This window comes from Nelumbo lutea, chromosome 1, assembly GCF_056320005.1.
Source record: "Nelumbo lutea isolate HS-2025 chromosome 1, American lotus-T2T, whole genome shotgun sequence".
Classification (NCBI taxonomy): domain Eukaryota; kingdom Viridiplantae; phylum Streptophyta; class Magnoliopsida; order Proteales; family Nelumbonaceae; genus Nelumbo; species Nelumbo lutea.
In genome coordinates, this window is record NC_142684.1 from 79,470,369 (window position 1) to 79,486,310 (window position 15,942).

General features: G+C 32.8%; 1 protein-coding gene across 1 annotated transcript; it reads left to right on the forward strand.

The window, feature by feature from the left end:
* The first annotated feature begins 1,934 nt into the window (after positions 1–1,934).
* On the forward strand, positions 1,935–5,054 carry LOC148875613 (transcription factor bHLH112-like). The gene is made up of 7 exons (XM_088981754.1): positions 1,935–2,384; positions 2,594–3,227; positions 3,319–3,426; positions 3,548–3,613; positions 3,704–3,769; positions 3,878–3,931; positions 4,080–5,054. The coding sequence occupies exons 1-7, from the start codon at positions 2,056–2,058 to the stop codon at positions 4,227–4,229; spliced, it is 1,407 nt and encodes a 468-aa protein (XP_088837880.1). The 5' UTR covers positions 1,935–2,055; the 3' UTR covers positions 4,230–5,054.
* The last annotated feature ends 10,888 nt before the right edge of the window (positions 5,055–15,942 follow it).

Here is a 15,942-nt window from a genome sequence, read left to right on the forward strand (position 1 = left end):
AAGATGTTCCTAATGTACCACATGATGTTCAAATTCACGATATACTTTGGAAAAAAAGTAAATCATTCACATTATCGAAAACTTGTAGGAAGGAAAGTGAATATAGGTATTTTAATTTCATATGAAATTTATGGAAAATGACTTGTATCTTTTAGTTTTTCAATATTGTTGACAAAGAGACCGAGTTGTTTTTTTTTCTTCAAATTAATTACATATTTTAAATCTTATGAACACATTTGGTTTTTGACATAAATGAAAAAAGAGTTCTAATGATTATATTTTTATGTAATGTTAAATTTTCTCAACTAAAAAAAAATCAAAATTTCCACAGTAAAAAAGGGGCAATAGTTGGTAACCGACAGTGGATCTGTAGTCCTTGGAATGAAGACGGCTTTATGACTAAACTTACATGATCAAAAACAAAAGCCCCAATTGAAGAGATCCACACGTTTTTTTCACGAAATGAAGCAGACGTTCCATGACAGAAACTCCTTGTGTATTTCATATATATATATATATATATCCAAATGTGAATGTTGAATTCTGCAAGGAGTATTTAATTTCTAATATGAAAGGTAAATATTAGAAATAAAATTCCTCTTTTTAAAAGCTTTGCTATATCTTTACCGTATCATAGATTTGACATGTGTTTGGATGAATAAGATGATATGATATTTATTTATTTTATTTTTATTTCAATTCCATGGAATACAAATGACAAACACAGTAGGAATTTCAAAACCCTCAAGATCAAAGAATTGTATACTCATAAGTTAAAGTTAGGCCTCATTTGGTTCACGGGAATAGGGGTATGGAATCGGAATCGGAATCGGAATGGGTTATTCCGATTCTAACTATTTAGTTGGGCGGAATCGAAATCCCATTCTCATTCCTACTTGAATGACATTCCTCCATTTAAGAGATTGATCATTCCCTACCTCTCCATTAAAAATAAATCCCATTCCTGCGGATTACAATTCTCATTCCTGCGGATTAAGTGCAAAATAAATGGACCCTTAAGGTTATAATATACTTCCATTCAATTTATTTTAAAAAAAAATTGGACCCAAAATGTAGAATCTAATGACTTTGCGGAATCGGTGGTCCACCCAAACAGACGAAGATGAAAAGAATCTTCACTTAATTACAAATTCCACCGTAGTAATTCCAAATACATCCTGATTCCTGAAGGTGGAAGGGGACGAAGGTCCAAGGCCACTCTGGTACAAAATCATTTTTATGTTTTTCATTCAATTCCATCATAAACCACAATCTGGAACAGTAATTTGTATCATCAGACAGTGACCCGGCAATGCACATACAATTTTTTAAATTAAAGGTGTATGATGCACTCGCATTCCGTACAAAAGTGTATCGCCACTTGACTCGCCAGCCTTCCAGGTATCGGGTTTGAGATGGTGGCATTGTGGTAATTGAGACAAAAGTGGATTGATGTGCGTGGGTGGCTTTTACGAGATCTAGTACAATCAATGGGTACCTTTTGTAATTTAATAGAGACAAAGTAAACAAAGGGAACAATGACGCCTTGTAAATTGTAATCTTGGTGTTGGCGTAATCTAATCCAATGGCCCCGAAATTCGAGCCCGAGGCTTTTTTTTTTATATTTTTTTATGAGAAATTAAAATAAAGAAATAATATCGTCCATCGGATTACCCTCAAAAGTTAAAAATTATTCTCCGGGAGATGGTGACTAAGCATTCCGGATAAAAAAACAGCCTTCATCATATCCTATCAATTCCCAGCTTTGTTCGGAAGGAATAAAATTATAAATTTTAAAAATTTTAAAAACCGAAAAAAGGTAAATTCGATTACAAAGAAAAAAAAAAGAGAGAATAAGGAAATGCCCTGCCCTTTGGCTCGTCAAATCATCCCCTGAAATGTCAACCGGATTCCGGTTATCTCTACTGTCCGTACAGCTAAACGGTTTTGTATAAGTAAGAGGACAAGTGAATCATTTTCAGCTAACGAAGCTCATCGGAGAACCCAGATAAAGAGGAGAGAGGTGAGCGGGGAGGGATTTCTAATTCTGTGGACATGGCAGATGAATTTCAGACTGGGATTTGCAGTGGGAACTGGTGGAATAATCCAACGAGAAACGGATTCAACGGGGGTTCGTCCCCGTGCTCGACGGCACTTAACGATACCGGGAGCTTTGGATGGCCAGCTGAGATGGTGGATATGAAGGCAAGATCATGTGAGGAATCGGCTTCGGCTTCCGATAGTTCGACCGCTTTCCAAGATACCCAGAAGCCACAAGTAACGGATTCGGTCGGGGGTGGTGCAGTTTTAATGGATTCAACGTTGCAAATCATGGGTTTTGGGCTCTCATCACCAACAACCATGGATTGGAATCAAGCTTTACTGTAAGTGCGGATTTGTTCTTATATGTGGTCCGTCCATGCATGTATATATCATCTTAAGCTGAAGACACCCCTCTGATCTCATTGTCTGAGATTTGAGAGTTTGATTTGTTTGTAAATTCTTTCGGTATAAAGAAGTCAGATCTAATAAATCGGATTAAAATATAACCCAATTGTTTTATTTTCTTTTTTTTTTTTAACTTTTTCTGCAGTCGAAGTAGTGGAAGAGCTCAGACCAATTTTCATTCCGTACTTCAAGAAGAATTAAGTTCGAGACCCTGTTTTCAGCAAGAAACGGGGATGGAATCTCAACTCCAAAAGGAATGGAGTCCAAAGAATTTTTGTGGTAGTGGTGAAGATTCCTCCGTAAATGCTTTTAGGCAAATAAATCAGGTCTATGCTTTAGACCAACAGCGTCTAAATTCTGTCAACAGCTCCAGCGACTGTACAGTGACAGCTTGCCAGGGCTTGCCCACGAGTTTCCCGATGGTTTCAAGTTCGTATGGATGCACTTCAACGTTGTTACAAGGTTTATTCGAACCGGATCCTCAACCCCAACAGTCTTCACTTGAGAACCGATCGATCAATTTTCCGTCTTCAACAAGCTACCACATGGACCCGAATGAATTATCGCCTTCGTGGCCCAAATTCTCACAATTGCTGAGATCTTTACCTCCTAAACACCCCCCCACTAACCAGTTACACTTTCCCAACACCGTTCCTTTCTGGAACGCCACTGCAGCTTCCATGAATGAAGTTCGGTCGAGCTATTTCCCTTCATCGCAGACCCAGTTTCTTACTCCAACCTTCGAAGAAAAACCTAGTTGCAGCAACCTCACTGCAAAGGTGAATACGGTGATTAAAAGAATATGATTTCTGTCCGTTTCCATGGCTATGGTTTGGGATCTAAATTGCTTTTCCTACTCTTATTCTCCAGTCTAGTACAGAAGAAGTTCGAGACTCGGCCACGGCGGTGAAGAAAGGAAGTAGTGAAGCTGCCTTCAAAAGACCTCGAATTGAAACTCCACCAATGCCAACTTTTAAGGTACGATAGAATCAAACAATCTTTTGAGTTTTGACTCTATCGAGGGAGCTTTAATCTATTCTTGTCTCTTTGTATTTTATTAATACTAGACATGGGTGAGAAATTTTAGCTTTATTTTTAGGTTCGGAAAGAGAAATTGGGCGACCGAATAACTGCTCTCCAACAATTGGTTTCGCCTTTTGGAAAGGTAATTTTCTGAACTTTCCTTTAACAAAGATTATTTCTCTTATAAGTCATCAGAGATCGTTTTGGTTAATGAATTGCGTTCTTGTTTCAGACTGATACGGCTTCAGTTCTGTATGAAGCTATTGAGTACATCAAGTTCCTGCATGATCAAGTCAGTGTAAGTCATGTTTTAACACCGTCTTATAACAAAATTGAGATGCAAGTGCAACCTGCAACGAGAGATCTAGAGATCCATTTCTGATATATGCCTTTATATTGATGTCAGGTTTTAAGTACCCCATATATGAAAAATGGAGCTCCCATGCAACACCAGCAGCAGGTACAATGTTTTCTTAATTTCTTCTCTCCGTCCATAAGATAACTACCTGAACGAGGAATAATTAATGGTTCTAATTGTTAATAAGGTGTTTGAAAATTTGGTTGTTATTAAGTTCTCTCAAGAATGGAATCGTTTACTCTTCATGCAGAACTCTAATAAATCGAAGGAGGCTGACGGGCACAAACCAGATCTCAGAAGCCGGGGACTGTGCCTGGTGCCAATTTCAAGCACGTTCCCAGTTACTAACGAAACCACTGCTGATTTTTGGACGCCTACATTTGGAGGAACTTACAGGTAGAGAAAATAAATTAAACGACAAAGATGATTATGGCGAGCACTAGCAGCTAATTCTCTGCAACTAGTATGATATCAGAGCCAAGCCAAGTTTGGAATGATTAGATAAGTTAAAAAGGAAGAAAACCCAGAAAGCAAGATCACTGTACTAGTCTGGGTAACCAAGCAAAATAAAAGGCCTGGAGGGGAAAACAAAAGGACGAAAAGGTGAAAGAGAAGGAAATGTGAAGTGTCGACCCTTCAAGGACAGGCAGTGTTCGGCTAGCTAGAGGCAAAATGATGTTGGCTGGCCAAAGATTAGGGACCGCTGGAAGAGAGAATATATATAGTGGTATAATAATCCGAGTATTATAATTCAAAGTGGGTTAGGGACGGGAACAGGTGCTAAATTCAGCGGAAATTTAGATTTAATTTAGGGGAGATTTGTTGTTAAATAGTTGCTGAATTTAGCAGGAGATAAAAAGGGGTTTTGTTCCTGTTGCTATATCATATGTATATATGGCTGGCACCACCTTTCTATATTTAATTTATTAGAAGATTTAGAAGAAGAGGAAAAAAAAAGAGAAATAAAAGGAATAATTGAGTTACAGAATAGGAATGTCTGGAGGTCATTCGATCAGGGATCTAACTTTTTTATTTGTTTATATGTTTGGAATATGGTAGTGGAAGTCAGAGGGCGGCCCACTGCCTCTCCTTTTAGGGTTTTGATTATTCGAAATGAAGATATGCATGTGTAAGAACTATCAGTCATGCTTTTGTGCTTTTCATGGAATGGTCACATTGAAGGACATCCATTGGAAGATAAAGAGGAGCCAAATTAAATTCTCTCTCTCACTCTCTCACTCTCTCTCTCTCTCTGGAATAGGACGATTCAATGGATTATTATCCTCAAGGAATTAATACTGCCAACAAAATTGATATTTTTCACTGCTAGATATTTGAACATTTTAATTACCTCCTAGCTAACTATAGTTGGAAATAAATAAAACTTACAATTATGTTGTATTAAATAAAACCGCATGGATTAGGTTCTGATATTGCCCAAGAAGCTTAGTACCTAAGAATCCTTGAGAGAGATGACTAATCATGAAAAAGTAATTCGAAAAGAAGAAATTCTACTTGATTGGTATCTCTTGACACCTGATTAATTTCTTTCTTTTGGTGACATTTGAATAGATTGGGTAAGTCTATTAATTAAACCATATCTTAGGGTAATGGGTTTAAGTACCTCTAGCTTGCTAGGGTATCCATCGATCCATCCATTTCTTTTCTTTCTTTTGTTTTTCTTGTCAAAGTACGATTAGTTTTAATCAGACACAGAAAGGGATACAAAAAAAAGAATCCAGGCATCAATATAAAAGCATATGACTCGATCCAAACATAGACCATCTTACAGCAAGGCCTTCATTTTGATTTTCTCCGAGAAGATTTTCGATCTTAAAAGAGGGTGCTTTCTTTTCACCGTTTTGAAATTTGATTCTCTCCAAATATCTTGCCAAATCTTTCAACTCGGATTCATATCGTCTCTACTCTGGTTAACAAGATCTGAAGTGGTTAATTTAAGGAAGATAAATGTAGCTTATCACTGTTTGTAGAAAGACAGCGCAATAGAATTTCAAGTTTCATGGAAACACATTTATCTGACGACGCCTCTCTGGTGAAGCAATTTTATTCCATCTAAAGCTGGTAATTAATTATTTCTTGGGCTTAAGGGAAACCTCATTACAATCTCTCCATCTATTCTTAAACAATTTATCTAATCAATCTTGAAGAATCCGTGTTTTTCTGCATCATCAAAGTGAGTAAACCTTGGTATATATATATATATATATATATATATTTTTTTTTTTTCCAGAGATTGCTTCTTGGAGACAAGAAGTATAAAAATGCCTTCAACATTTTCATATTTTTATTTCTACCGTTTAGATGAATGAAGATCTATAAAGTAAAATATAGCTTTGATTCCGCATTTATTTGTACTTCTCCAATCTCCACTTCACTCACCTTTCACAAAACTATTTCACTTTTTAAGAGTCTATCCATAAATTTGTGCCCTTTATTATTTGCCAACTCTGATAGCATGTAATGAATGCTCTCTTCATTCCACAAAACATACGTATGAATAATTGATCTAAATATTTTCTTATATATATAGCAAATTAAACCACGTCACTGTGCCTCTCCTTGCTCCAAACTTCCTTCTTAATTTTTGTTTTTTCTGAAATTTTATTTTTTAATTCTATATAAGTACCCATTAAATCAATAAGGAAATAACATAGACTTAAGGACTGATTTTCAAGAAAAAACGCCCATTCTTCTAAGATCCATTTTTTATAAAAAAAAGTGTTTCTGCCGCGTAGGCAGTGAGCAAGACTATGCTGTTTGGTAAGGTGATTTTAATCACTGTTTTTCATGTATATGCTGACAGATAAGCACCACATAGGATACACATCAGTCAACCATTGGGGAAAACGGTTCTTCGATTTCATGCATTGGTGAGTCCCGATTTTCGAGGCATACCCAGTTTTTTATTAATTGGCTGAACCAAACAATGAGATACATGGGCGTTTGTTGAAACACCTACGTGGATCCGACGTGGCACCATTTTTTTGAAAAACGCCCACAGTTCCAAACATCCACTTAAATATTTCTAACAACCACAAAGAAAGAAAGATTTTCTTTTTTAATGTTTAGCCAAATAGCACAACTTTCCCCTACTTTCTCTTAAATTCTTTCTAATTCTAATTTATCTCTTAAATTGTCTCTAACTCCTATTTATCTCTTAAGTAGGTTTTTGGCATCGTAGATGTTTCTAGCGAGGTATTTCCTAGAGGAAACGATAGTGCAACACCTCACTAGAAACGGACACAAAACAGTCTTTTGTTTGTTTGGCTCTGTTGTTGCTACAGAGGATAGCATGCAACATTTTCACCTATATTTTGTTTGGTTGAAACCGTTTTATTGAAGCTGTTTCTTTGATAGATTGTCTCCCATTTGCCTAGCTTCAACGGTTTGGAGATCCAACAACTAAAATCTATCAAGAGATATATCCAACGGCTAAAATCTGTCAACACTTGCCTAGATTATTTTATTCCATATGAATTAATCGTTAACACACATTGTGAAAATAAATTCCTATAAAATCTCTTGACACCTACAAAAAATTACAAAAGTTATGATGATAATATTTAAAAAAATCTAACCTTACAAATAAAAAAAAAAATCTAAAGAAACAACAATGCTTCATGATGCACCGGATATTATATTGTTCTCTAACTACCAACTGAGCACACACATCAGAGCCACGTCACCTTGGCATTGGGAGAAACGCTGGTCTCCTACTCAAGCGGTTGTGAGCTATTGCGAATTCCTACGCGTTTTCGTTTCCTCTCGTTTTAAACCGAAAACGGCCTAACATTCGAGCCTAAATTCCTATGTGGCGCATATGTGAACTGGAAACGGGTGCGCAACACGATGATGCCCAACAACTGTTAAATTATCCCTATTTTAGTAGAGAGATTTTCTCCTAAGCTATATTTAATTCCTATTTATCCTCTCCCCCTCTTTTTATTGTATCTATCTAAATAAAGTTTCAATTAAAAAATTAGAATTATTTAAATATTATAACAAAATTATATACCAACTTTAAAATATTTATTCAAAACAAACAAATTAATTATAATAGATTTAATAATATTCATACTATTAATAATTATATATTTTTACAAAATTCACCGTGAAATTATGTAGTAACAATATAAACTATAATTTTATGAATTATTCAATTTAAATGTTATTCAAATAATAAAAATTTAACATTCAAAAATAAAACATTATTTTAATGTTTCAATTACTAATTATCTTAAATAAAAAACATTAAAAAATAGCTAAATAATTATATAACAAAATATTTAATATTACGTAATAACATTAAAATAAATAAAATTCAAATAATGAAAATTTTCAATATTTTAAATATTATTTAAATATTTAAATAACGAAATATTTAATATGACTAAATTTTAAATAGTTAAAATAACGAAATTATCTAATCAATTTAAGAAAATTCTTAATAGTAGAAAAGTAATTATAATAGATTTTGTAATATTCATTTGAATAATAATTTAATATATTAAAAAAATAATGACAAATTATGTAATAATAGTACTAATTATAATTTTACAGGTTATTAAACTCAATAAATAATTAATATTTCAAAAGTATTTTTTAAATAACTAAATAATACTGTAAATAACTGTTATCACTTGTATCAAATAATAATTATAGAAAATTACTTTCAAAAAGAATATTTGTTAGTAATAATTTTACAATAATAGTGTCTATTCATCATATATTTATATATAATAAAATTCATAATTATTTTATTTTCAGTCATTTTTTATTGCATTTTTTGATAAATATGTTTTCAATAATTATTTATAAATCTATTTTAGTTTTTTATTTAACAGAAAATTGTCAATAATTATTGGAGATTAAAAACTATTATTTAATTTATTTAATTTATTTTATTTTTGTTATAAATTTTTTTTAGTAATGATATATTTTTTTATAATTTATAGATTAATATTTATTAGAGATTAAACTATTATTTTAGATTACACTGTCTATTGACTAATTTAATATGTTTTTAGTATTTATTGTATTTTTGTAGTTTTTGTATTTTATTAGATATCTATTTATTTTCATTATAAATTTATTTTCAATGATTGTGTACTTTTTCTATAAATTTTCTATAATTATTGGAGATTAAACTGTTGTTATTTATTAGAGATTAGACTATTAATTAAGTTGCATGTTGTTTTGCCAACCAAATCAACCTAGTCAAGTTGGGAGTTTGCCACCTGAAATCGATTGACCATTAGTGAAAACCCATCAATTCGGGTTGTATCTGTTTGGATCTATTTTTGGTTTTGTTTGTTTGTTCAAAAGATTTAAACTTAAAAATTAAATTTAAATTAAATAAATTACAGTGATATTATTAAAATATAAATAAAAAATAAATAATTTCATGGATTATTAAATTTAATAAATAATTAATATTTTAAAATTTTAAATAATGGTATTATTTAAATAATTAAATAATATTATAAATAACTAATTTTTAAATACTTTACATATATAAATATTAATAAGTAAATCATATCTTATATATTATTTCAAAAACAAAAAAATAGATTAAATAACAAAATTATGTTATAACTTAAAAAAAGTTATCAAAAGCACAAAAGCAATTATTACTAGTGGGCCCCATGTGATGCATGGGATGTGACACCCCTCCCTATCCCTCACCCCCGTGGTCAAGACACTCTATCCCATCCCTGCTTTGTCCTTGTTGGCGAGGCACCCATTTTCCATCGGGGATGAGGAATCCTTAAATTTTTCCCACCCTGAGGCAACCACCTAAAAATAATTTAATATGTGGGTATTTTAGAAATAGGATTATGAAAATTTGAGGTATTTTAGAAATTGGATTATGACAATTTGGGGAATTATATGTAAACCCCGTACCTAATTTTGAGCACAAATATTTTCCCCATCCCCACCCTATCTCTTCCCCATCCCTATTTAAGATTCAAGAAAACTTGCACTATGTTTTATATACTATTTTTTAATAATTATATATGTTTTATTTACCATTTTAAGTAAATTTTAAATGTTTTCAATATAAAAAATTGAATACTAAATCATACTTTAAATATTATTTAAAAACAAAAAATAGATTAAATAACAAAATTTTGTAGTAACTTTAATAAGAATATAAAATATAAATAAATGAAAAAATAAATATTACTAAAATAGTGGAAGTAGATTAAATAACTTAGAGGTATTCAATCTTTTTATAGTTATTTTATTGTATTTTCATTATAAATATATTTTTAGCAATTGTATATTTTTGCTATAAATTTTTAATAGTTATTGGAGATTAAACTATTGCTATTTGTTAGAGATTAGACTATTAATTTGAAATTAAGTACGTTCACTAGACAATTCAATTTGGTTGGAGATTGATTGGCTAGCCAATCTGATTTGGTTGGGTTAGGGAGTTGGTCACTCGAAACTAACCAACCATTAGTGAAAACTAACCATTGGTTAATTAATAAATGTTCAAAATTTTTAATGTTATAATGTAATTTATATTAATTATTGTAATTTAATAAATTTTCATTAAATTTTTACAATAATTATTTATTCATAAATGATATTACTAATTGACATAATTTACTAATTTCTATAAAATCAATAATTATAGTTAACGATTATCAAATAATTCATGGAAACTCATTAACTAATAATCCATAATTTTTTAAATAAATAATAATTAAAAATTAGGACATTAATCTACAAAAAATATTCTCCAAAACTATTTAAATAATAGTCCATTGTTATTATTATTCAATTAAATAATTATTAAAAATTTTAGGAAAATTAAGTTAGGAAACTAATCTATCAGAAATTGTTTCATATTTATTTTAAGGGAAAATTCCTGATAAGTACCCAGTACTTTAGGCCAAGTGCCAATTTAGTACCCGAACTTTAAATCGCAATAATCAAATACTCGAACTTTTAATTTGTGACAATTTAGTACCCAGTGTTAAATTACCGTCAATTAGAAGGTAAAATATCCTAAATATCCCCAGCTATTTTGAATAATGTATGAATTACCGAATAAAATTACTAAAATATCCTCATCATCTATTTCGACCAATGCAAGTGAGAACCACTATTCACTTATTGAGATTTCGAAAACTAGCTCCCTCATGTTAGTGGTGTCAAGCGAATGCGCCGCCGGAAAAGTTGATTTCGACGATCGAACATGACGTTGGAAAAGTTGAAGTCGATCCAGTACTGTTATCGGAGAAGACGACTCATGTTGCCCGTTGCTGGAACATTATTGTGCCCACTTTTTTACTCAACCGTTGCTAGGGAAGATGACTTTTTGCCAACCGGAGTTTTCTATCAATTTCTATGTGTTTATTAAAATCGACTTCTCCTTGATTTCTCTACAAGTGGGTTATTAAGGTTTTAATGTAAGATTTTTTAGGGTTTTGATTTTTTTTTAGTGTTTTTCATTGCTTTAGCTGTGGACACGAGCCGATCGCTCGTCAGGCCATTGATCTCGTTGATAACCTCTGCGATTCTGATGATCCCTCTGTTTCTGGCGATTTCATTGCTCGGATTACTGAACGTCTTTCTTCTTCTGCTTCGTCTTGGAGCCGTCAAAAGGTCTACCCGGTTAGGTTCATTTTTTAGTAATTTTTGTTTTCATTCTGGTTAGATATCGAGTTCTTTACTTCTCCTCCATCTAGATTCAAACTTGAAGTTCAAAGTCTCCTAGTTTCGATCTTCTTTATTCTTCTTATTCAAGCTTTTCTGGACAAATTCAAAGTGTTTTGCTTTATCTCGATTGGATTTTTCTATTAAATTGGAGAAAATTTTGGCAGGCACATAGATTTGCATTTTCAATCTCTATCCAACCATTCTTTCTGGCCAAGTTTGTGTTTGAATCCTAGGGCTCGACGAATAACCACCCTGAACCAGAAACCTACTTGGATTTCTCATTCACCATCCAAGCTTTCTGGGAAACCAAAAGTAACAAACGCTGAAATTGAGCCAAAAGTCAAGTGGGTTGTTAGACTAAGCTCAGCAGAACCAAGCCTCCCACCAAATTCAATGATTAAAGGGAATCCGCTACTGGATTTCGTGAAGGAGGATTTCCTGCGTATCTTTGATTATCAAGAGCTTGCTCGAACGATTTACGACAAGCGCATCAGATACCGAGATCCGGTCACCAAGCACAACACCCTGGGTGGTTTTCTTTTCAATCTGACACTCTTAAAGATGCTTCTGTGATCGGAGTTTCAGTTGCACAACGTCAAACAAGTACTCCCCTCTCTTGTTACTGATTTGATTTCTATACAAGACAACGTCAAATTTTAGTATGTTTTTAAGTTTACTAACTTGACATTGAATTGTTGAGTTGTTATGCAGGGTCACTTCAACCCAAATTTCTTAAGAACAAGATGAAGAAAGAATTTCCACCTCCGATCTTCTAAAATTTCGTAATCTATCATTTTGGTGAAAAAAACAATCCATGTGTAAAGGTTAGTTTTGGTATTTCAAAAATTTTAACCCGCACCTGATATCACGTGAGTTTTCTAATTAACGGTAATTTAACATCGGTACTAAATTGTTGCAAACTGAAAGTTCGGGTATTTGATTGTCACGATTTAAAGTTTGGGTACTAAATTAGCAATCGGCCTAAAGTACAGGATACCTATCGGGAATTTTCCTTTATTTAAATAACAATCCATTATTATTATTTTAATAAATAATTATGAAATAATTAAGGAAAATTATTAAATCTATCCACACCAGTCTAGACCACTTGGTTTACTTCAACCATACTTGGTATTACATTAACAACAAATGATTTACTTTTTAATTAAAAATAATGTAATTTACAATAATTACATTAATTTACTATAATTACATTACTTTGATTAATAGTAAATAATTTACATTAATTCACATTAATTTATTGTTATTGTAAATAACTAATTTACTATACATTTTTTTTTTCTAATCAACAATAATTTCAATAATTTTTTGAAATTATCTTAAGATATTGTAATTTATCATTATTTATTTTACTGTTAGTTAATTAGTTATAGAAAATTATTAAAATTGTAGGGATGACAATTTTCCCCATAAAACTAGGGCCCTACCCTATCCCACCCTGAATAGGGCAAGTTTTCTCAAATTTTAAATAGGGATAGGGAAGAGATAGGGTGAGAACAGGAAAAACATTTCTGCTTTAAATTACAGATGAGGTTTGCATATAATTTTCCAAACCTAATGGTAAATTTGTAAAATATTGATTTTTAAAATATCTCCAAGTTTTTCTCATATTCTTATAATCCTAGGATCCCACAATTCCATTTATAAAATACCCTCAACTTGTCATAATCCAATTCCTAAAATTCTCCAAAATTTTCATAATCCTATTTGTAAAATATCTACAAATTAAATTATTTTTAGGTGGTTCCCTCGAGATGAGAAAAATTTGGGGATTCCCCATCCTCGACAGGGAATGAGTGCCTCTCCTCAATCCCGCCCCACCACCGAAGACAGGGCGGGGATGGGGTAGAGTGTCTTAACCACGGGGACGAGAGATAGGAAGGAATGCCCCATCCCGTGCATCACATGGGGCCCTGCTAGTATATATATATATAAATTATGGATTCATTTTAAGCTTATGGGATATTGGAGAGCTAGTTTACTCCCCACTAAGGCTTTTTGGTAGTCCAATTTTTTCATAGTAATATTTTTCTTAGTACAGACCTTGAACATATGTATTCTGATGTACCACTTCAATCTTGATATTTTCTATTATTTCTTACTTTTTAAATTGAACCATCATATACATGATCATGTATCCTTCAACACTTTTAATAGATCAATATTTTCTATAACGACCAGTGTTAGGATTAAGGCAAAGTGCCCCAATCCACATCAAATAGATAAGCAGAGCAATTTGCATTTGGTAAACCGAAACTTTGTTCTTTCTAAGAGCAAAAAAGTCAGCCTGTTAATACTTTCTTAGCAAAATATATTTTTCAATGTTCAGAGAACCGGACTGGGCATCAACCTGGTAAAGGCAGAGAGGTTCATAGGTCAGAGGTCCTATCGAGGTTGAACCGGAGGTCAAATTGTGTTGATGTAATAAATAATATATATAATAAATAAAATTCAAAAAAATTACTGAATATGAAGGACAATTAATCCAAAATAAAACTAAATACTTCAAATTTTTTAAGACAATATGTCCCACAATAAAAACAAATGCATCATCAATCCAATAAAGTTCAAGACTCAATCCTAATTATAACTACCATCATCACAAAAGCATTTCAAGAAATATCAATTCAAAAATTATATTGCATTCATGATAAACTAAAATTGATTTCAATTTTCAGATATTTTAGTATCACATTATCACTATCACTATTCTAAATTTAGTTCCAATTTTCAGCTATTTCAAAAGCAATATCACCTAAATTCAAAATATGAAATCAATTTATTCAAGTTTAAATTTTTATTTCAAGATTTCAAGAAGGTTTAGGCTAACTTGCAAGACTAAACAACTAGCTATGTATCTTGGCTGAATTTAGTGGACTAAAAGCCTGAACAAAAATCAAACTTGTAACAAAACTATCAGTAATTAATTAATTTTAAGTTCAAAAATTAAAAAAATAAATGGGCAAATTTTGCAAAAATCAGATTCAGGCAGTGGGAGGAGGAGGAGAAGGAAAGAGGGAAGAAGACTAGGAGAGGGCGGTGAACAGAGCGCCCTCGCCGCTGCCAAAGAGAAGAAGAAGAAGAAGATGATGATGATGACACTGGCAGCCAGAGCTAGAGGGATGCACGCGGTGAATAGAGTCCATTGGCGGGAAGAAGAAGAAGAAGAAGAAAGATTGAAAGAGGAGGGGAGAGACTACCTGGTGTCGGTGGCGAGGTGCTGGTGGTGGTGGCTGGAGTCACTGAACTTAGGTTAGGTTTGAAGAGGAAGAAGAGAATCGGAGATTGATCAAAGAGGGTTTATTTTTGGCTGAGATTGAGATTTTTCTATTGGACCTTAGGGGCTGTTTGGCCCAATTTTAAGTTTTTTTTTGTCTTTCTGTACTAAAAATGAGAATGTTAAAAAATCAGCTGGTTATGCAAAACCGGGACTGGTTTGCCGATTCTACGGTTCAGCAGCCCGATTTGGTCCGGTTTTCAGAACATTGATACTTTTTTAATACGTATTATCCACATGAGTTTAGATTTTAGTAGGACCAAACCAACTTTAAATCGATAAACTCAAGCTTAACGTATACTATCACATGTTCGTGCTGAATTCACTAATCACCATGTTTTCAGTCCAAGCAACTATTTTGCTTTGGGTGGAAGTCAATTTGTTTCTACTTCAATCAAAAGCAAGAATATTGGATTAAGTGATCTAATAAAAGTTTGACTCCAAAGCTAGTGGTAGTGGGGTTATGTGAGTTTAAGCATAAATATCTGCCCATTTGGAAGGGGCTTTAGCGGCTTCTTGGCTTTACAAGGTGGGCCCCATCCGAGGAATTGATGTTTGATGAAAACCTTGGAAAGCCCAACATAGCTATTTAGCTTGCAGCCAAAAAAAATGCAACTTTCCACTTTCCACGGATGTTTCTTTTAATGACTTCTCCAAATCATCTCAGTGAAAGCAGCTCAATAAGTTTCAGCTGTCCCAAATGGGCATATTAAATTTGAAAGGAGAAAAGCTTGCTTTGTTGTGCCAATCCAATTGCAGCTACAATTGTCTTTTAAGTCATGCAAAAGTCAATATGGAACATCAATATAAGAATATAAGAGACCTTGTACATGATATAATGGTAAAATTTTGGGTTGGCAAGTGTGAAATTGCGGGTTCGAGTTTGAGGACGGGCAACCCGTACCCAGTCTACCCCTCTCTCAAGACCCCCAAACAGTTCAGACCGACCAATATTGAGTAATGACCTTTAAAGAGACCTTAAGGTGTTAGAGGTAATAGGGTTTTACATAACCCATATCGATGTGTTGTAACTTGTAACTCATGGAAATAGAAGAATGAGGTTGAGAAGCCCAAGTTTTTGCATTGAATATTCCAGGAAACAGAAAAGATTGCGAATCAA